This window comes from Nicotiana sylvestris, chromosome 9, assembly GCF_000393655.2.
Source record: "Nicotiana sylvestris chromosome 9, ASM39365v2, whole genome shotgun sequence".
In the NCBI taxonomy this organism is placed as follows: domain Eukaryota; kingdom Viridiplantae; phylum Streptophyta; class Magnoliopsida; order Solanales; family Solanaceae; genus Nicotiana; species Nicotiana sylvestris.
The window spans coordinates 162,372,437-162,396,361 of NC_091065.1; the positions used below are offsets into that span (position 1 = coordinate 162,372,437).

General features: G+C 37.6%; 1 protein-coding gene across 1 annotated transcript; it reads right to left on the reverse strand.

Moving 5' to 3' along the window:
* Positions 1 to 13,015: 13,015 nt before the first annotated feature.
* Positions 13,016 to 15,336, reverse strand: LOC138878527 (uncharacterized). Its single transcript, XM_070158214.1, has 3 exons — positions 14,536 to 15,336; positions 14,213 to 14,446; positions 13,016 to 14,095 (listed from the first exon to the last, which is right to left on the reverse strand). The coding sequence occupies exons 1-3, from the start codon at positions 15,334 to 15,336 to the stop codon at positions 13,016 to 13,018; spliced, it is 2,115 nt and encodes a 704-aa protein (XP_070014315.1).
* Positions 15,337 to 23,925: the final 8,589 nt, after the last annotated feature.

Below are 23,925 nucleotides of genomic sequence, written 5' to 3' on the forward strand. Positions count from 1 at the left end.
AGAGGCAAGCTTGGATTGGAACCAAACCCCAACTCTTTTTCCCATATTCCCTATAATTACAACACCATTAACAGGTCCAGCATATAAACATATACATTGATACAACATTCTAACCTTATATTCATCATAAAAGTAACATCAAACAGCCCCACAAGATAAAACAACGACATGAACAACTTCTAGGTATTGTGTGGTTGCTTCTTCTCCTATTTATAACATATTCAACATATTGAAAAGAATAAAAACATTATAGCCAAGCTATTCCTCATAATTTCCAGCCATATGAAGTCATATACACAACTCCATAATAGTCCAATAAGAGACAACAATTTCTTATACAACTTCAAGTTCTATCTTGTAATTCTTCATCCAAATAACTTAACTAACACAAAAATAAGATTAATACCAAGAAATAGGGTGTTATAAATACCTTAAATAATCTGAAAAAACTCGAACCAAAGCTTCCCTTAGCTTATAAGCACCCTTAATCACATCACAACACCATAGAGACTCTCTTCTTCACTTAGGCTAACCTTTGAGGTTAGGTTTAGGTAAAACACCCTTGGATTCAACTTGGAACCCTTGAGAACTATTATAGAGGTGTTGAGAGAGTTTGGGAACTTTCCTTAGTCGAAAATGACCAAAAATAAGCCGTCCAAGCCCTTTAAAATATTCAAGGGTCATCCACTGCCTAAGTGTGTCCCATTGGGAGCTGCTTGCGCGGTCTCGCAAAAATGTGAATATCTCTCTACTCCTATATTTATTGACAAACGAGTTAATGCATTAGAAACTAGACTAGTATATCTTCAATTGGGTATGTGGATCATTCCATAATTCTAAGTATATGGGAGAAAAGCTCAGCTACATTTGACCTAAATTTCAACATATTTATGAATGTAACTTATGATGACCTTTTCAAACTTTTGTCCCACAACTCGCTTGACTTTAAAACATAACACACGAATATCATACGAATAAAGTAACTCATAACATAATATCCTTATAATGTTAAGAACCCTAGTCTCACCCCAAAATTACATGTTATAACATTTCCAACTTGTCAACTTTCGACGAAACATATTTCTTCAACTCGTTTAGTTTCTAAGCCTTCAAACCCTCTTGGTACTTGGTATTAATGATCTTAAATATTTGTAACCTCCATATTAACATTATTAACTAAATTTGTAAACTTTTTAAAGATTATTTCATTTCTGAGCTTACATCAATTGACTTACGACATACTCTTACGTATGAAATCATGGGGTGTAACATCATTCCCCCCTTTGGAACCTTCATCCTCGAATGTTGGCTAATGCGCTTATAAGTCTCATAATCCATAGTTGTTATGAATATTTTAATACCGTCCTTTCCATCTAGGCAACTGTTCAATGAATAAATTTGAAAGCCAGGGCATTCCCCCTTTTAGGTATGCGTCCATTTCTTCTAGTACCTCAAAATATCTTGGTACCTGATAGGATTCCGACGACTCCTCCCCCTAGTTGACTTCACTCAGTTTGGGAGCAGGTTCTAGTTCCTATAATTGCTATATTGCATGTTCCTTTCCTTTGCTACTGGAATTTGAGATTGCATTTATTTCCCTCGCCGCCAGTTGGTCCCCTCTTATTTGCGTAATTCCCTCGGGAGTTGGGAACTTCAGTAATTGATGATACGTTGACGTCATGGACTTCATCTCGTGCAACCATGGTCTCTCCAGGATAATATTGTAGCCTATCGCAGTCTACTACCTAAAAAAGGGTCGTCTTCATCACCCCCTCGGCATTCGTGGGCAACAAAATCTCTCTCCTAAGGTTCTTACGCTTGCCAGATTGAACCCGACGATGCGTTTTTTGGCAGAAATAATACTTCAAATGATCTTGGCTTGCTCTAAGAGTCTCCACTGAATAATATTGGTCGAACTTCCTGGGTCCACCAAAACACATTTAATTTTAAAATTCAAGACATTTAAAGAGATTACCAAGGCATCGTTGTGCAGCAGTAATAATCCATTTGCATCTTCCTCCGTGAAAGCAATGTCGTCCTCAGCGACTTCTCGGAGTCTCTTACTGTGGGTTACTAATACCTTCTATCGCGCCCCCTTTTTTTCCCTCCGCGGAGAAAGTCCGGGTTCTGACATTCGTAGGGGGTAATAACTCATTTCCTTTTTGGGAATTTGGGTTTTGAAGAGTCGTCACCTAACGGATTATGGTGCGTTAGGGCACCTAGATTGACTAACTCCTGGATTGGTTTGCATTACCAGAGATTTAGGGTAAGGGCTCGAAATAACCTTGAGGGGAAGGTGTTAGGCACCCCTCTCGGTCCACAACGGTGGGTCCCGTCCGAACTTATACTTATGAACTAGTCCTTTAACAAATAAATAGTTTAAACACATAATTACAAATAAGAGCAGGTTTTGGACATTACATGACTCAAATAATGAGACAAAGGAAAGACTTGAACAAACTGTGTACATATATAAAAGTAAAGTTTAAGCAAAGGGAATTTGGGAAAGAGGGGTCCTAGGTAGGTTAGCTTACAGGATCATCCCACGCAATGCCCGGTAAACACTCCTCAATGAGTGGCTACACGTGATATTAGCGCGTAGTCATCATATCCCTTTCTACCCATTACCCTACCCCTTAGTGGTTATCAAGCGAGTTTTTATGTAACAAACTCTAAGCGTGCTATTACCCGTCCCTTCCTTGTGGTCCCAGAGGAGTTTAGGACCTCTAAATATGGGCAGTTCTAGACAACCCCTAAGGTATTTCAAAAGGAGAAAATTCTAGGTGACAGGTAAGAACACATAGGACTTAATAGATAAATGCAGAAAGAAGCAATAAGAGGCCCAGGTTTACCTCCACAAGTAATGCACATAAGCAGCACGTCTCAAACACAAACAAGAGCAGTTTTTATTAGAGTAAAGACCTAAACAGGATATCTAAGTGGATGTCAATGCACAGAAATATGAAACTTTGTTTTTCATGAACTCGACAGTAAGGTCCTAATCAGTTTGCCTATTGATTTTAAACCTGTAAGTCGTTAAGCAGTAAACACAAATGAAAACAGTTCTCCAATTTTACACGGATTGATTACCTAAGGCTTGCCTAGGTGTGGGATCATGCATAATAATGACAGAATCATTAAAAGTTCAAGAGTTGTTTCTTGCCTAAAGCATGCCGAGAATATAGGGATTGTTACCAATTTTATTTGTAACAAGACGATCATATGTGAGACTGTTTTTACATCCTTTCATAATAAGTAGTTTAACTAGGCGTAGCTAAGCAAATGCAAACAGAGTGCCTAATACATGATTTATAAATGCACATAAATGACATTTTTTATGACAATGATCTTTATATTAATAGAATTCCTAAATCATGATCTCTAAATGCACAAAAAGAGTTACAGAATTGTTAAGACATGATTTTAGGATGTGCAGGAGTAACAACTTTTATGTTAATGCTGTTTATTAACCTAGGAGCAGGATTTCTAAGTGATAAACATGTATTAGAGTCAAATGAGATGCTGAAGCAGTATACGTGACACGTAAGCGCATGATATCTAGTGCATGACACGATTTGAATGTATTGGTCCTAAAGTAGGGATTCTAATGCAAGCATAAATAAGGTAAAGCCTATAATATGCTTTCTACCCCAATGATATTGATAGAAATATATAACTACCCTCCCCATTTCACTAGTCATCCCCAATATTCGTTTACAAATAATTATTACAGACCAGCTGAATAAATTACATAAATAGATAAAGGAAAAAAAGAAGTTACACTATAGGGAGCCTGAAGTAGGCCCAAATATACCAAACTCTCCATAGCCTCATATTGCAAAGTTTCATAGCCTTTGTTATGTCCAAGTGTGTCAGAGTTCCCTAAGGACCCCAAGGATCCCCGGCAGTGCTCACATCCAGACTTCATAATCAGAACTAAGTAAGTGCAGTGTGGAAGAGCCAGCTCTAGCGCATCAGATTTCAGAGTGATCTCACAGGGATACCAAGGCAGTCACACACTGGAGGGGCAGAACTTAAGGATCTAAGAATAGTTTTGAAAAGGTTTTAATAGGAAAGCAGTATTTGAAAAAGACTCAGTTGAAGTAGTTTTATATAATATGAGAGTTGTTTAGTAAAACAGTTTTTGACAAAAGTTGTGTAATCATACAAACAACAGATCAAACATAGAGCCAAAACAGGTTCAGCAACACTCAAATAACAACCCTTCACACAGGGGTAATTGGGGCTGGGAACACATAATACACGTAAACAGAAGTCTTTGCAATTAAGAGGGTAGCTAATAGTGCAAACAGTAAGACATGGATTCAGGGGTGCTAATTAGAAGATAGTTATAGAATCAGAGGTGCTTTAGGGGGTTCATGGGATGGGGGATAGCTAATGATACAACACAGTAAGAATTTCAGAACCAACGTAGAATCAGACAACTTAGGGTAACAAAACTTGCTTTGCAAAGAAAGGCTCATACTAGATGTAAATGCCTAATTTTCACCTTATATATATATAATATGTATGTGTGTGTGTGTGTGTTTGTTCTTATTTGTGTATGTATAGGTTTTAAGAGTTGAGTAATGGTTTGATAAATGGGGTAGGGTTTGGGCTAGTGTAATTTAATTAAAATTGTGCCAAAATTGGCCCAAAATTTGAGCCCAAAGAGCCCAAACCCGGTCCAAAAGGGGGCTGCCAAGAAGAGCTTAAAACGACGTAGTTTTGTCTTGAAACTACGTCGTTTTGGTTAAGTGACAAGATTCAATCTCATCCACCCATCTTGATTTAATCCAACGGTCCTAGTTTGATCTTCATCCTAGATATTTAAAGCCTAAAATCCCCAAAAATTTGCCCCATTTCACCATTATTTCCTCTCTCTTCTTTCCCTCTCATCACTCTCTCTTCTCTCTCCCCCCCCCCAAGCCGCTGCCGCCGCCGACGGACCACCTCCAAATTCACACCATGTAATCTCCACAACTTCCTCTTTCCATATCTCCAAACCAAATCCTTCAAAAATCCCTCAAACTCCTTGAATCTTAGATCTAGGAAACTTTCCCGTCACATTTTTGCCCAAATTATTGAAGCTCCAACCACTACCACCCCAAAATACCTACATCAATGGATATAGCTCCTCAAAACCTAAATATTGATGCCAATTTCACCCTGAAAATCTAGCGACCAAAATCCGGCCAAATTCCGGCGACCTCCCCGAACACCCTCTTTTGGCATACCACCGTTTTTTCGGCCACTTGAATTGTAAAATGGTAAAATCTTATTCTTTTTCATGGCTGATTTTTTATTTTTCAGATTTTATTTTGTCTATTATTAATTATTTTAACATTAGTTTTTGAAGTTTGAAATGTTAAATTTTCTGTTTTTGCACTTGTTGAAGTAGTAAATAGTTTTGTATTGATAAAAGTGAGGTAGTGAAAAATACTTAAGAGTATATGGTACTTGTTGCGTTGTTTATTTGCTGCTGAAGACTCTTTGAGTACAACACTCAAAAGTCAAATTGTTTGGTAAGAAAATGTAGATCTTTGGACAGTGTTTTAATAAAAGTATGTCTTTGAATAGTGGAGAGCAGATTTGTTTGAAATACTAGACAAGATTTGAACCAAAAAGTCTGGCCTTTTGAATTTAAGATCAGATTTTGTAGAAAAATCTGTCAAAAAGATTGATTTTAAATTTTTTGAAATAGCTGGTTGTTTTGATATATAGGGAGGACTCCATCACACTTCCAGGGGGCACTTTTTATAATTGCTTTTTCACAAAAACAAACAAAAAATTCACCAGTTGAACACATGAAAAGTAAGCTGAAATGGTGAGCTTTGGGAGTGAATATTAGAGTGCAAACTTTTAAAAAGTATAAGTCCTCTTTAGAGTTCGTTTCTGGGTTCCCTCTCTAAGTTTTCGGGTTATTTTAACACGGATTTGCTGCTGGTTTTGCTGCTGGTTTTATGCTATTTTAGTTGTTGAACTACTGTTTATTCTTTTGCTACCAGGTAATCCTTTAAGACTCGTAATGTACGTATTTTCAGCAATGGGAACAACTTGAACATGTTGCACCATTTAAATGTGTTTGATGTGATGAATAGTTTGACAACAAAAGAGCTTGTATGTTATTGTTATGAATCAAGCATGTGATAATGTGAATATAGTCCTTCATAATACTTGAATATTGAGTTATAAGTTTTTGAATGTGATATGTAAGCATGTTTTCAAGCTATTATATCCGAGTAACAATGTTAAGTATGCCATGAATGACTTTAGGTGTATAACACATAGCATGAATTCGTTTTAGTTGCTGAAATTTCACTGCCAACATATGCTTCTCTGAATGCTGTGATAATATCTTTGTGAATCTGGCCATTTTGCCGGATTTGCAAAAATGGCTATTTTTGTAAAGTGGGCGTTTATACAATTGTGACTATGTAGTTAATGGTCAAGAACTCAAACTAAGTAAAGAGCTAAGCTTGTATCAACTTTGGGCCTTATTGAATCAAAGATAAAAGTTGACTCATTTACCTTTAAACAATAAAATTACCCCTTTTCTTCTATATAGCATTGGGCCAATTGAAATTCATTTCTTGGCCCATTTTAATTATAAATTCCAACACCCAAAAGCTCCATACAAGCTGGCCCATTTTTTTTAACAAGAAGTTGGCTCATTTCTTTTAAAATAGATAAAGTTGGTCCAACATTTATTTGCATAATTTTTCCCAACTATAAAGCTCGAAAAAATAATAATAATATCAGATTTTTCTACTATTTTAATTAACTAGTTGCCCTTTAATTAATTTAAACGTTAGGCAAATAGTAGGTGCGCTTTAACTTCACGGACTCACTTGTGTAGCGTGACGCTTAACTTTTAATAAGTTAATTCATCAATTTCATGTCATATTCAATAGTTTTAATTAATTTATAAATCTTTTGTCATAATCACAGATTCGCTTGCGTAGCGTGGTAGTGACATTTAATAAATTTTCTGAAAAAAGAGGGTTAATGTTTCCTCCAACACAATTGCAACAATTTTTCAAAAGTAAATAACGTGCTAACAATCATCTGGCGTGACTGCGGATTCGCTTGCGTAGCGCCGTTATGACTAAATAATAAATTTCGTCGATCACGCATTCGCTTGCGTAGTGTGGTTATGACATATTATTATTCAAAAATATTCTTTAATTTTTTCTAATAATCAAGAGATAAAAGAGGATTGGTAAAACATGAAAATAATATAAATCACAGTTTGTCCAAAATTAATTCAAGTCAGGTTTAAGTCAATAAAGCGACCGTACTAGAACCACGGGACTCGGGGAATGCCTTATACCTTCTCCCCGGTCAACAGAATTCCTTACCCGAACTTTGTTTTCGTGGACCGATTAAAATAGAGTCAAACCTTCCTTTGACTAGGGATCCAAATAAATGGTGACTTGGAACACCGAAAAAATCAATTTTAAGTGGCGACTCTGAACAATAAAATAATCCATCATGTTCACGTATGTGCTACTTGATACATCATTTGGAAGGCTTACTTGCATTGTCGACTGGTTTTAAAAAAAAAATTAGTGTAATTATTAAAAATGAAAAAAAAGAGAATAATTCTCCTAGATTAGTGCAAATAAACCTTTTTAAAATATATATATATATATATATATATATATATATATATATATATATATATATTGTAGTAGTCTGGTGTGAGTTGTAAAGATTAATTTTTATTAAAAGAATAAAAGGGCAGAGTACCCTGTTTTACTGAACTACGCGGGTTTGATTCTCACCGGATGTGAGATATGTAGGCAACCTCCATCGGGTTCAGCCCACATGTTTCAAAAAAAAAGGGAGCATAAAATTTTCAAAAAAAAAGGCCTATTTTGGTCACCTTTTACTGTCTAGCCCTCATGTTCCAGCTGTTTTGCCAAGACAGCCTTAAAATCTTCTTGGGAAGTGCTGAAGGGCCATTTTTGTAAAAATAGTTACTTTATCCATATTTATTCACCTTTTACCATTTTGCCCTTATGTCTGGCCATTTTTGTCGAAGCAACTTTAAACCTTTCCGGAAAGATTGTTTTTGCAAAAAGTAGTTAATTTTATCAGGTTATGCTCATATTGCAAAGGGTCATTTTCGTAAAAAATAGTTTTTTTTTATTTATTATTTTGTCTATTTTTATTGTTTTGTTCCTGTAGCAATCCCTTTGGGGGGTACTACTTAGGAAACAAATCTAATTTCCTACTTACAAATATTAAAAGAGATATTAATAAAAATATTCAGAATAATTTTAGTAGCGGAAGTAGGCCCATGCGGAAAGGTTCAAAGTGCAATATATATTTTTTTTTTGAAAATACACCATAATTTTATTTTAAATGAAATACAATGTCAAAATATCAACATATGGTGATATAACCCTTCTTGATTACTCAACAGATTAAAGCAACTTCCTAACAGATTTATACAATCATTCAAAATCACTACAAGTTTGTATTGTACAAAAATTTCAAACTATCGGGTAAAAAAAGAAACTAGTTTTCTCCTTTTCTACATATTTACAAGACAAAGTGTAAATTCAACATATTACAAGACTTGAGTTATTAAAACACCCTAATACAATAAAATAGGTTACAAATTCAAGTTACAAGATTTTGGTCTTTAAAATCCAACAGAACTCCAAATAACATAAGTGTGATATATATATATATATATATATATATATATGTATGTATGTATGTATGTATCATGTATATCCTGTATATCATGTATGTCATGTACATGTCCCAAAACTATGCAAACCAAGGTGCATATGCAAATGTGATCTCCATAAATTCTCCCAAAAAGACTACTTCACCCTGGCCATCTTCAGATTTCATCCCGAATATTTCCTGCGATAGAAAACAACTATTGCTAAACATAAAGCTTAGTGGTGTATAAACTTTAGGCTTGGAGTCATTAAATTCTCCAATTACCCTTTTCAGTCATAGTTAGCTCAATTTAACATAATTTAAAATAAGTGAACAAATATATCAAACATATCAATATCAAACTTTGAAGTGTTTCCAAATATCAATAACAATGTTCAAGAGTCTAGAAAGTGTATACTATCAATTTAAGAGAGTATACCAAATATCCATTTTCGCCCAATATGTACGTCATGCCATCACACTAAGCATAATAAGATATCAAGATGGACCGAAGCCCCCAAATCAAGTAGGGTCAAAACCCAATAGACAAGAGAATCAAGAACCATATTAAAAATTGCTTCCTAGTTCGTACTTAACACAGACAAGTTCCATAATTCAAGACGAACTACAAATCCAAAGTCAAGATGGAAAAAGATCCAAATCAAGAGGCATGCCAAGATGAGTGACAAAGTCACTGCCACAAGAAGGACAAAGTCCCAACAAGAATGCAAAATGATCAAACAATCAGTACGAATGAGCGATTTAGCAAATATCTTACTATACTTGATATAGTACGAATATAACAATATAAATTGAAGCCAAGAAAAATAAAATATCAAGTTATTTCAACATATTCCAGCAACCAAAAAGAGTACAAGTTTATACACAAACCTTGGTGTTTTACCACGAAACAGTTCAATCACAACTTGGGGACGTTCGAATCGTCTACGCCGTAAACAAACCAAATCTGTCCACTTCCTCAAACACTTCCCCTTTGATTTTTTTCAAGGGTTTATATACCTTAAATACATAATCAAGTATCTAAATAAGTTCAGTGATTTAGCAAGTCAAACTAAATATGATATTGGTGAAAATTACCCAAAAACGTTTGAAACAGAAATTCTGGACAGTATCACTGTTCTGAGTTGTGACTCGGTTTTGAAGATCTACACGGACAAACTAGACTTTCTGGTCTTCACAAAAGTTGTAGATCTATGTCTTACCATTTCAGAACATCTTGAATCACCTACATATAAATTTTGAAGAAAACGTTATGCTTAAATTACTAACAGCAATACATGGAGTATTTCTAAAACTGGAAATCTGGACAACACCTTCCCTGTACTTTCTGATCCTTTTTCAGGTAAATACCTACAAAATTAGATTTTAATTCCTTCATAAAAGTTATAGATTTATGAAATACCTTTCCAGAAAGTCCTGGATCACTTAAATCAGAGCTCCGTACAAAACGATATGTAGAAAATTCTAGTAGGTATCTAGTATAAAAACGAGTTTAGAAACTTACCAAGAGGAGCAATTTGATCTTCACCAAAAACGAAATTTGCTTGTTGATTTAGTAGAAATCCATGGTTTTTTTTTATGAAACTTCAGATTTTCAAGTTTTTACGGAGGAGAGAGAGAGAGAGATAGAGAGAAGGAGAGATAGATAGAAAGAGAGAGATGGATAGATATGAAATAAAATGATTACCCAACTACTAAATATTCTTAGATAAATACAAAAGGTTGGAAACCAAAACTTAATTATATATTATATTTAATAACAACTAGTCAAAATAAGATTAAGTGTTACATATAGCAACATCATGAAACTTCATTGCCAATATTAACACAACCTAAAATAAGAAATTTTCATATATTGACCATTTCACATTTAGGAAGTGCAAATAAAATATTTCCTCGTTATAAAAATTCCCAATCAAGAATGCAAATATTATAAAAAAAATTGGGGTGTTACAACTCTCTCCCCCTAAAAAAAATTTAGTCTCGAAATTTACCTTGTACTAGTCCCGAAACAAATGTGGATATTGAACTCGCATATCCTCTTCTCGCTCCCAGGTAGCTTCTTCGCCTGAATGATTTCTCCAAAGAACCTTCACTAATGGGATTCTCTTATTTCTAAGCTTTTTTATCTCACGCGCTAAGATTTGGATTGGTTCTTCTTCATATGTCAAATCAGGATTAACCTCAATAGACTCAATAGGAAGAACATGAGATGGATCTGAGCGGTATTTTCGAAGAATAGAAACATGAAAGACGTTGTGGATCTTACCTAATTCAGGTGGCAAAGCTAGCTTTTATGCAACCGGACCAATTCTCTCAAGTATTTCATAAGGTCCAATGAATCGAGGGCTAAGTTTACCTTTTTGGCCAAATCTCATAATCTTCTTCCATGGAGAAACCTTTAAAAATACCTTATCGCTCACCTGATGCTCAATTTCACGCCTTTTAAGATCAGCATAGGACTTTTGTCTGTCTGAAGAAATTTTCAAACGATCCTTGATGATTTTTACCTTATCTTCAGTTTGTTGCACAATCTCAGGACCCACAAATTTTCTTTCACCAATCTCATTCCAACAAAGAGGTGTTCTACATTTTCTCCCATATAAAGCTTCATAAGGAGGCATGCCTATACTTGATTGGTAGCTATTATTGTAAGCAAATTCTATTAGGGCTAAGTGTTTGTCCCAACTACCTTTAAACTCAATAATGCAGGCTCGAAGCATATCCTCCAAGATTTGTATTACCCTTTCAGACTGGCCGTCCGTTTGTGGATGGAAAGCGGTACTAAAATTCAACCTGGAACCCAAAGATTCTTGCAAGCTAGACCAAAATCTAGATGTAAACCTCGGATCTCTATCAGACACAATAGAAACAGGGATTCCATGCAGCTTCACAATCTCATTAATGTACAATTCTGCTAAACGTTCAAGTGAGTAGTCCATTCTGATTGCCAAGAAATGAGCACTCTTAGTTAGTCTATCTACAATGACCCAAATTGCATCATGATTTCTTTGAGTGCGTGGAAGTCCAGAAACAAAGTCCATCATTATCCTTTCCCATTTCCATTCAGGTATTGACAAAGGTTGCAGGAGACCAGCTGGGACTTGATGTTCAGCCTTTATTTGTTGACATACCAAGCATTTAGAAATGAACTCTGCAATGTCTTTCTTCATACCACTCCACCAATAGTGCTCCTTAATAGTTCGATACATTTTAGTACCTCCAGGATGCATTGCATAAGGTGAACTATGCGCTTCAATCAAGATCTGCTTTCTCAATTCATCATCATTAGGAACACACAACCTATTTTTATAAAATAAGGTACCATCTTGCCTTAATGAAAAATCTGATTCTCTTCCATTTTGGACATTTTCAACCTGTTTCACAAGTTTCTCATCTAACTTCTGTGCTTCTTGGACTTGCTCAAGTAAGACTAGCTTGACTTGCAAATTAGTAATGATAGAACCATTAGAATTAAATGAAAGGCAAACATTCATGGCTCTTAATTCAAGAAGTAAAGGCAATGGACTTAGAGTTAAACATGCAAGGGAATTGCGACTCAATGCATCTGCAACCACATTGGCTTCACCAGGATGATAATCAATCGTGCAATCATAATCTTTGATGAGTTCAAGCCATCTACGTTGTCGCAAGTTTAACTCTTTTTGTGTACCCAAGTACTTCAAACTCTTGTGATCAGTAAATATGTGACACTTCTCTCTGTATAAGTAATGCCTCCAAATTGTTAAGGCAAAAACAATGGCAGCAAGTTCAAGATCGTGAGTGGGATAATTCAACTCATGCGATTTCAACTTTCGAGAGGCATAAGCAATTACTTTCCCTTCTTGCATCAAAACACAACCCAAGCCACGATGAGATGCATCACTGTATACCACATAATCTTTTCCTTCAGCTGGCAAAGAAAGTATTGGAGCTTGTGTCAACAAGGATTTGAGCTTTTCAAAGCTCTCTTGACACTTGTCATCCCATACAAATTTGGCGTCTTTCCCTAAAAGTTTGGTCAAAGGAGAAGCTATAATAGAGAAGCCCTTCACAAACCTTCTGTAGTATCGTGCTAAACCCAAGAAACTTCTTATCTCAGTTGGGGTTTTATGGAGTTTCCAATCAACAATAGCTTGAATCTTACTAGGATCAACCTTCACACCTTCAGATGATACAATGTGTCCTAAAAAAGCCACTTCATTCAGCCAGAATTCACATTTGGAAAGCTTCGCGTAGAGTTGTCTCTCTTTCAGAATTTGCATGACAATTCGGATATGCTTATCATGATCTTCTCTATTTTTGGAATAGACTAAAATGTCATCAATAACACCACCACAAATTGATCGAGATAAATCTTGAATACACGGTTCATTAGATCCATAAATGCAGCAGGAGAATTTGTCAAACCAAATGGCATTACCAAAAATTCATAATGGTCATACCTGGTCCTAAAAGCAGTTTTAAGAACATCTTGCTCCCTCACACACAACTGATAATATCCATACCTCAAGTCATTTTTTGAGAATAAGCTTGCACCCTTCAGTTGGTCAAACAAGTCATCGATTCTAGGCAGTGGGTATTTGTTCTTGATTGTTACCTTATTCAGCTGTCGGTAATCAATACAAAGCCTAAGAGTGCCATCTTTCTTTTTCACAAATAAAATAGGAGCTCCCCAAGGTGAAATACTGGGACGGATAAAACCTTTCTCAAGAAGTTCTTGCAATTGAGCCTTCCACTCTTTTAATTCAGCTGGAGCCATTCTATAGGGAGCGATAGAAATAGGAGTAGTTCCAGGGACAAGATCTATAGGAAATTCAATCTCCCTTTCTGGAGGCAACCCAGGAAGATCATCAGGAAATACATCAGGAAAGTCGCACACAGTTGGTATGTCCTTAAGACTTGGACTCCCCAATCGTGTATCGACTATATGAGCAAGATAGGCATCACAACCTTGACAAATCATCTTCCTTGCCAAGACCGCAGAAATAATATTAGATGTCAATGATCTTTCTCCTTGAACTACCATGTGTGAATATGTAGGAGTTCTAAATGTCACTTGCTTCAACCTACAATCAACCAATGCATGGTGCCTATGGAGCCAATCCAAGCCAACAATAACATCATAGTCTCGGAAGGGCATTTCAAGCAAGTCGACAGGGAAGACCAGATTTTGAATCATGAATGGACAATCTCGATAAATCCTGTTAACAACGGCCTGATGACCTAATGGACTCGTGACCAGCACATCAAAGTCAAGTCTCACAGATTTAACAGTATCAGGAAATGCAAGTGATGAGCAAACATAAGAGTGCGAAGATCCAGGATCAAATAATGTAACAACAGATATGCCAAATAAGTGAAATTTACCAGCAACTACGTCTGGACCATCCTGGTCATTCTTCTATCTCATAGCATAAACTCGTGCAGCAGCTCTCGACCCACCAGCCTGATTAGCTACACTCGAGCCCGCTGCTTGCATATTTCGAGGTCTAGCACTACTATTAACTTGAGAATGAGTAGTGATAGGCTTTTGAACTGATCCTTCTGTATGTGTATAAGAAAGAGGATTAGGATTAGGACAATCCTTCACTTTATGATCCATACTTCCACAATTAAAACAAGCACCAGAAGCTCGTCTACATGCACCATAATGATTCTTCCCGCACTGTGCACAAGTAGGTGTATGAGTTTTGCCTTGGCCATAACTTGGAGTACTGGCAGTAGAAAAAATTGACTTATTCTGCTTATGATGTAATGATTTATGTGTATTCTCAGTCTTGGAATAATCAAATTTTCCCTTTTTGGATGGACCGCCATAATCTGAATTACCCTTCCTAAACCTGTTTTCTCTCCTACTACTTCTTCCTTGTCAATTCTTTCCCAAGTAAGTGCAGCTGAAATCAGCTTGGAAAAATCCTCAAGTTGTAAGATTGCCACTGATTTTCGAATGTAACCATTCAAACCTTCTTCAAATCTTCTGCACTTGTCTCTTTCACCCTCAATAATACCTTTAGCATAGTGAGAAAGCCTGAGAAAGTTTTGTTGATACTCTGCAATAGACATACTCCCTTGTCTTAAATTCAGAAACTCTTTCTTTTTAGAATCACAATAGACAGGGGGAACATATTTTGCACGAAATAATTTCACAAAGTCATCCCAAGTCAGCACCGGAGGTTTTGCTTTTGCATTTGGCACACTTACCCACCAAGCATAGGCATCTTTTTGTAAAAGGGAGATAGTATACTTAAATTTGGAAGCATTAGTACACTCCAGTTGTTCAAAGACCCTCTTCATGCGCTCGAGCCATTGTTCAGCTACCGTGGGATCTGTAGTGCCTTCAAATTCAACTCTGCCCATTTTTCTCATCTTCTCAAAATTCATTTCACTAGGTTCTGACATTGTCCCAGCTAAGTGACGAAAGAATTCAGCCATCTGCTCGAATGGAGGAGTCATAAATGGAGTAGTATGACTCATTGCTCTTGGATTACTACCCATTTCATTTCCACTAACACGAGGATGATTTAGGTCAGGCAAGGGTTTCTCATTTCCTCCCTGAAGGTGAGGCATGGCATTATACTGGGCCTGACTTTCATCAACGGATTCAACAGCTCTATTCGAAGAAGAGGCCATATTAAAAGTCCTATAAAAGATAAGATCACACTGCATTAGGGACATGTACATGATGCATATGCACACAAAATACAATAAATTAAATTAAACAAGTATGCAAAAATTTATAAACTCCAAGTCATTTTAAAGAAAGGAAATAACAACAAATACTAGGTACTATCACAACAAAACAAATCCTAGAATCACAAACTGTGGCTCTGATACCAAAACTTGTAGCAACTCCTTTGGGAGGGTACTACTTAGGAAACAAATCTAACTTCCTACTTACAAAATATTAAAAGAGATATTAATAAAAATATTCAGAATAATTTTAGTAGCGGAAGTAGGCCCATGCGAAAAGGTTCAAAGTGTAATATATATATTTTTTTTAAAATACACCATAATTTTATTTTAAATGAAATACAATGCCAAAATATTAACATATGGTGATATAACCCTTCTTGATTACTCAACAGATTAAAGCAACTTCCTAACAGATTTATACAATAATTCAAAATCACTGCAAGTTTGTATTGTACAAAAATTTCAAACTATCGGGTAAAAAAAGAAACTAGTTTTCTCCTTTTCTACATATTTACAAGACAAAGTGTAAATTCAGCATTTTACAAGACTTGAGTTATTAAAACACTCTAATACAATAAAATAGGTTACAAATTTAAGTTACAAGATTTTGGTCTTTAAAATCCAACAAGCCTCCAAATAACATAAGTGTGACATATATATATATATCCTGTATATCATGTACATGTCCCCAAACTATGTGTGTGTGTGTGTGTGTGTGTGTGTGTGTGTATATATGTGTGTGTGTATCATGTATATCCTGTATATCATATATGTCATGTACATGTCCCAAAACTATGCAAACCAAGGTCCATATGCAAATGTGATCTCCATAAATTCTCCCAAAAAGTCTACTTCACCCTGTCCATCTTCAGATTTCATCCCGAATATTTCCTACGATAGAAACAACTATCGCTAAGCATAAAGTTTAGTGGTGTATAAACTTTAGGCTTGGAGTCATTACATTCTCCAATTCCCCTTTTCAGTCATAGTTAGCTTAATTTAACATAATTTAAAACAAGTGAACAAATATATCAAACATATCAATATCAAACATTGAAGTGTTTCCAAATATCAATAACAATGTTCAAGAGTCTAGAAAGTGTATACTATCAACTTAAGAGAGTATACCAAATATCTATTTTTCGCCCAATATGTACGTCATGCCATCACACTAAGCATAATCAGATATCAAGATGGACCAAAGCCCCAAATCAAGTAGGGTCAAAACCCAATAGACAAGAGAATCAAGAACCATATTAAAAATGGCTTCCTAGTTCGTACTTAACACGGACAAGTTCCATAATTCAAGACGAACTACAAATCCAAAGTCAAGATGGCAAAAGATCCAAATCAAGAGGCATGCCAAGATGAGTGACAAAGTCACTGCCACAAGAAGGACAAAGTCCCAACAAGAATGCAAAATGATCAAACAATCCGTACGAATGGGCGATTTAGCAAATATCTTACAATACTTGATATAGTACGAATATAACAATATAAATTGAAGCCAAGAAAAGTAAAATATCAAGTAATTTCAACATATTCCATCAAGCAAAAAGAGTACAAGTTATACACAAACCTTGGTGTTTTACCACGAAACAGTTCAATCACAACTTGGGGACGTTCGAATCGTCTACGCCGTAAACAAACCAAATCTGTCCACTTCCTCAAACACTTCCCCTTTGATTTTTTTTAAGGGTTTATATACCTTAAATATATAATCAAGTATCTAAATAAGTTCAGTGATTTATAAAGTCAAACTAAATATGATATTGGTAAAAATTACCCAAAAACGTTTGAAACAGAAATTCTGGACAGTATCGCTATTCTGAGTTGTGACTCGGTTTTGAAGATCTACACGGACAAACTAGACTTTCTGGTCTTCACAAAAGTTGTAGATCTATGTCTTACCATTTCAGAACATCTTGAATCACCTCCATATAAATTTTGAACAAAAATTTATGCTAAAATTACTAACGGCAGTACATGGAGTATTTCTAAAACTGGAAATCTGGACAGCACATGCCCCGTACTTTCTGATCCTTTTTCAGGTAAATACCAACAAAACTAGATTTTGGATCCTTCATAAAAGTTATAGATTTATGAAATATATTTCCAGAAAGTCCTAGATCACTTAAATCGGAACCCTATACAAAAAGACATGTAGAAATTTCTAGTAGGTGTCTAGTATAAAAACGAGTTTAGAAACTTACCAAGAGGAGCAACTTGATCTTCACCAAAAACGAAATTTGCTTGTTGATTTAGTAGAAATCCATGGGTTTTTTTTTATGAAATTTCAGATTTTTAATTTTCTACGGAGGAGAGAGAGAGAGAGAGAGAGAGAGAGAGATAGAGAGAAGGAGAGATAGATAGAAAGAGAGAGATGGATAGATATGAAATAAAATGGTTACCCAACTACTAAATATTCTTAGATAAATACAAAAGGTTGGAAACCAAAACTTAATTATATATTATATTTAATAACAACTAGTCAAAATAATATTAAGTGTTACATATAGCAACATCATGAAACTTCATTGCCAATATTAACACAACCTAAAGTAAGAAATTTTCATATATTGACCATTTCACATTTAGGAAGTGCAAAGTAAAGTATTTCCTCGTTATAAAAATACCCAATCAAGAATGCAAATATTATAAAAAAATTTGGGGTGTTACAGTTCCTGTGTTTGGCTGTTTTTGCCGAGACATCCTTTATGCCTTCTATGGAAGTATTAAAGGGCCGTTTTTGTAATAATAGCCATTTTTTCGCTTTTATCATCTCAACTTTTGTGTCCGGTAATTTCAAAATATATATTGTAATTAAAAAAAATATAGATCGAGTCCTAAATTGACCAAAAAATAAAATAAAATAATGAATGATCATAATTTGCATATAGTTTAGGTAAGTCCTAACCCTTTTTTGTATCTTATTCTTAGGATCACCATGAGTTCTCCACAAAGAAGCACTCAGAAAAGGGTAAGGGACGAGACACCTCCTATGTTCTTGATCAGAGATAAGACCCCGAGTAGTCTCTGTAATTGGTGGGCTAGTTTTGCCGGAATCGAGTATTTAAGCACCTCAAGTTCCTCACCAACCTCATGGGAATTAAGCCTAACAGAGATTTAATCGAGGCTCTAGTAGGTTTTTGGGACCCCGCGAACAATGTCTTCAGGTTCAAAGATTGTGAAATGACACCCGCATTGGAAGAATTAGGTGGGTTCACCAGATTGGGGAGAGACCTTCGTGGGAAAAGGCCTGCTCCTCCGAGAAAAGTTGGTGTGAACAACTTTTTAAAGAAGTTATGCCTTCGTCGAATTCCAATGGTTTGCTTAAATGAAGGTTGGCTTCCGTCGGAATATTTTTATGACAGATTTGGGGACGAAAAAAGGGTTTGAGAACTTCTCGGGCACAGAATTCGTCAACCAGTTGAGTTACGACGCTTGGAGGGAGTTGAGAATCTTCGCGTTCATGATATCATTTCTATGGATCATGGTCTTTCCGGAGCGTGGTGGGCGCATCAGAATTCGATTGGTTGCGGTAGTCTCGTATTTGCAAAGTAGCGAGGATCATACCATTCTTCCCATGATTTTGGGAGATATTTTTCGGGCTTTGACCCGTTGTCAAGAAGGTGAAGATTACTTTGAGGGATGCAACATTCTGCTGCAGATGTGGTTCATAGAGCACCTTTATCATCATCCAATAGTAGTAAATTTCAAAGATGATTGGCTAAATTACATTGGATGTCACCCAGACAGAGCTACGAGTTGTAATCTTCCAGAGGGGTGAGGGCTTGGCGGACATTGCTTGGTTCATTGAGTGATAATAGAATCACTTGGAACTATTACTGGTTCCCTTCTGCTAGGGTCATGCATATGTCGACGTATCGCCCATTTTTCATACTCATGGGTTTTAGGGGTTTCCAACCCTACGCGTCTTTACGTGTCATGCGCCAGTTAGGGAGAGAGCAAAAGAGGCCCCCGATTGAGGACATGCGCCCGTTCATGTGGGAATTCAAGGGAGAGGAACCTCTAAGGGAGTCATATGCACAGAAGATTTGGTTTGGTAGTCGATTTTCCAATTTAGACGAGATGGTAGCTGATCGTGAATGTGGGGAGGTAAGCCTCGCATACCTTGAGTGGTTTCACAACCAGGATATCCCCGAGCAAAGGACAGAGAGATCCATACGGCACGTAGTTGATTGGGGGAGAGAGATTGAGGTCAGAGTTAGAGAAACCAGAAGGGAAGTGGCGCAAGAGTTCCAATCTCGTATTGACACTTTACAAGAAGATAAGGGCATTCTGGAGACAGCCATTGACGTACAACAAGCTGATTTTAAGCGGGAAAAGGCTCAGTAGGCACGAGAGAAGCAAGCACTCAAAGCCCAAATTCGAAAGAAGAATATATTCACAACCGCTCAGCGGCAAGAAGAGAAAGAAGCCCAGTTCAGGGTAGTCCGTGATCATGAACGTAGAGGTTTCGCTCCATTAATCCAAGGTCTGAGGGATCAGATAGGGGGAGTTGAGTCAAGCAAAGAGAGCCAGATCTCAGAGTTTGAAATAGAAAGACACAACTACCAAAAGGTGATCAATCAATTAGAAGCGGAGTCACTAGAAGTTTGGCGCCATAAAGATATGGCCTTGAACCGCGAGCGTAATGCACTGGATCTAGCTGAGACCCGTGGTCGGCAGAATCAAGAGCTGCACGTGGCTCAGGAATACATTAAGGGAAAGATCCTCGAGGTAGCCACATATACCTCAAGAGCATGCAGGAGTTGCCAGGGCATGACGCCCGAGCGGCTTGCAGAAGTATCATTGAACGTTGCTCGTCATATATCTGCAGACTTGGAAAGGATATACCGCAATGTTGGGGGTCAGCCGCAGGAACAAGAGCCTTGATTACAGTAATGCTGGTAGTTTCTACTGCAGAAATCAAAGTCTTCTTTTAGTTATCAGTCCTTTTTATTATGCTTTTGTTGTTTCTAAGTCTATAAGAGTCTTTTGGTGTTGTTTTGACTTTTATTCTAAAAAGACTATTTGAGTCAGGTTTGGTCTCATTTATCTTTATGTTACTCTTGATTTTTGAGTCTTGTATCAAAATATTATATCGAAAATCAATGAAAAAGTTTTTGATGTTTGTTTTGTAAAAAAAAATAATAAAAAACAAAATCAAGTGTCTTGCATATCTGAACTACGTAATGATCTGATTCATGCGGTGACATGATACGTAGGCAACCCACAAAAGGCTCGATCAAGTATTCATTTTAAAATGGCTCTAAAGTAAGGGATCAAATAAGGCGAGGAAAAAAAAGAAAAAAAAGAAGAAGGAAATAACAGTGTCAATAAGCAACAAGCTGATAGGCCGGAATGAAACATTGAAGGCTTCCAAAAGCATTTTAGAAATGGTGGCGATGTTAGGAGCATGACATATTACGTGTGATTCATATCTATAAAATGCCTAACCCTAACACGTTTGTTGTCTCTTAAACCAGTAAGTTTAAGGTGGTTGGTTTGTGGTAAATCTGGCAGCACATCATTGCTTCACAAGATCTAAGGGACCAGTAGTAATGGATAACAGTGATGAAATCGAGTTGGTCAGTGACAATCCGCAGGGTCAGTCAGTTGAGCAAGAGTCTGAGGAGATAAGAAAATTGAGACAACAACTGTCAGATGTATATCAAGCTTGGGTTTTCGGTCGACCTCCACCCCAGGGTCCCTCAGAGGGAACTTACACCATACCCCAGGCTACTCAACCACCGCTCCATGCAACGAGCGACCCCATTCTACCACCAGGGTAGTGCCGAACTACAGCCTCCCTGATGCCCCCAGTACCTCTAATATGCGACCTCCAGTTGCACCAGTCAGGAACACCCCTCTCGTTATGTCTGGCGCACCGGCATATACAATCCCGCCACCACCTCCTGTAACGAGGCCAAATAATGAGCCACCATCTCATGCTTATGATAGACAATACTATTATCCGAATATGGCTTTTGGGGTCTCGGCTCCATACAATCAGACTCCTCAATACGAATCACCAGTGGAAAATGAAATGCCTGCCACGACGATTGAGCCAAATGAGATGGCCAAGAAAATGAAAAGTCTTGAACAGAATATAAAGAACATACAGGGACTAGGTGGTCACAAAAGTGTTTCATTCAGTAATCTATGCATGTTCCCTCATATCCATTTGCCACGACGGTTCAAAACCCCAAAATTTGAGAAATATGATGGACACGACGACCCTATCGCCCACTTGAAAAGGTACTGCAACCAGCTGAGGGGTGCAGGAGGAAAGGAAGAGTTGCTGATGGCTTACTTTGGGGAAAGCCTTGTGGGGGTAGCTTCCGAATGGTTCATTGACCAAGACATCTCTCACTGGCATGTTTGGGATGACATGGCCTAGGACTTCGTCAAGCAATTCCAATACAACACTGATATTGCACCAGACCATAATTCCCTATCCAATATGAAGAAAAAGCTGACGGAAAGCTTTAGGGAGTACGTCATCAAGAGGAGGGAGCAAGCGGCCAGAGTTAAGCCGCCCATGGATAATCATGAGTTGATCATTGTCTTTTTAGAGGCTCAAGAGCCTGATTATTTCCAAAACATGATGTCTGCAATGGGTAGGCCTTTTGCTGAAGCAATCAAGATAGGGGAAATAGTCGAAAATGGCCTAAAGACTGGCAGAATTGTAAGTCAGGCTGCTCTCAAAGCCACCACCCAAGCGATCCAAAATGTGTCGGGAAGTTTTGCAAATAGGAAAAAGAGAGATTAAGGTTCTATGATAACCTCAGGATCTAGGGAAGTTCAAAGAGGGGCATTGCACCCTTATGTGCAAGTTCAGCAGGGGAGATCCAGCTACCCTCAACATTACTATCCCCCGCCAATTTCTCAATACTCTGTGGGCCCACCACAATATACAGTGTTCAATGCTCAATCATATGCTCGACCTCCCAATCAGCAGGTACGGGCACCAGCTCTAAGGGGCTCCCGACCTCAGCAACAAAATTTTTGGGCACCCTACAATGCTCATCCCAGGCAGGATTATGGTCGAGAGCAGAGGCCGGCAGAAAAATTCACTCCATTGGCTGAATCATACTCTAGTCTATTCCAGAAGCTGAAGCAAATGGGCGTGATTGGACCCATTGCTGCCCACCACATGCATCCGAATTCACATGGATTTCAAGATAATGCTAGATGTGAATATCATTTAGGTACCCTGGGGCATAGCACCGATGACTATTGGACTCTGAAAGGAGCCATAGAAAGACTCATTTCTGAAAAATTAATTGTAGTAACGAATGGCGAGGACCCTCCTAATGTGACAAACAACCCGTTGTCAGAACACAACGATGTTCATTTCGTGGGAATGATTGGCCGAGATCAGGAATACAAGCTGGTCGACCAAACAGAAATGACAGTGGGAGCAATTCAAGAAGGAACAAAGTAAGACCAAGCCGAGATGTGCCATTGATTGTGAAAGGCGCCCCGAACTCAAAAAAGGAAACTTTATTTGTGCCCAAGGTCTCGAGGTTAGAGGTTCGCTCCAATGTTCCAAGCCCAAGGTTGTATGTCCTTGGAGGCCACCCCGTCACAAGGCAGAATCGGGGCGGTACGAATGGCATAACAGAGCCGATCATAATCAAACCTGCCGTGCAACCCCATGTGACAAACACAAAAACTGTTCCTTGGAACTACAACAAAACTGTAATGACCTACAAAGGCAAGGAAATCATAGAGGAAGTGGGGGAAACTGGAGGTTTGACTTGATCAGGGAGGTGTTATTCTCCAGAAGAGTTGATGAAGGCCAAGCAAATCAGAGGAGGCCAATTGCCAATAAAGAAGCCAGTCACTGAAGCAGAGGCAGAAGAGTTTTTGAAGAAAATGAAAGCTCAGGATTACTCAATCATTGACCAGCTAAGAAAGAATCCTACCCAAATCTCTCTACTATCTCTGCTCATACATTTCAAAGAGCATGCTCGTGTACTAATCAAGGTCCTGAACGAGGCACATATCTTAGAGGAGACCACAGTGAATCAGTTAGAGAAGATGGCCAATAGATTTTTTGAGGTAAACAGAATCTCATTTACCGATGATGAACTTCCCGAGGAAGGAGCCGGGCACAATAGGGCTTTGAACTTGATGGCCAAATGTGAGGGGCATTATGTAAAGAGAGTCATGGTTGATGGAGGCTCAAGTGTAGATGTATGCCCTCTCTCTACTTTGCAAAGCATGAAGATCAATATGGACAGAATCTGACCAGCAATGTTTGCATCCGGGCTTTCGATGGCTCGGCGAGAGATACCATGGGGAAAATCAACCTCACCATGACGATTGGGCCGGTGGACTTTGAGATTGTTTTCCAAGTAGTGGACATGGTCACGTCTTATAACTTTCTTCTTGGAATGCCATGGATCCATACATGCCGAGCTGTGCCATCCACCTTGCACCAGATGCCCAAATTCGAACATGACGGGCAAGAAATTATTGTTCACGGAGAAGACGAGTCTTCCGTTTATAAAG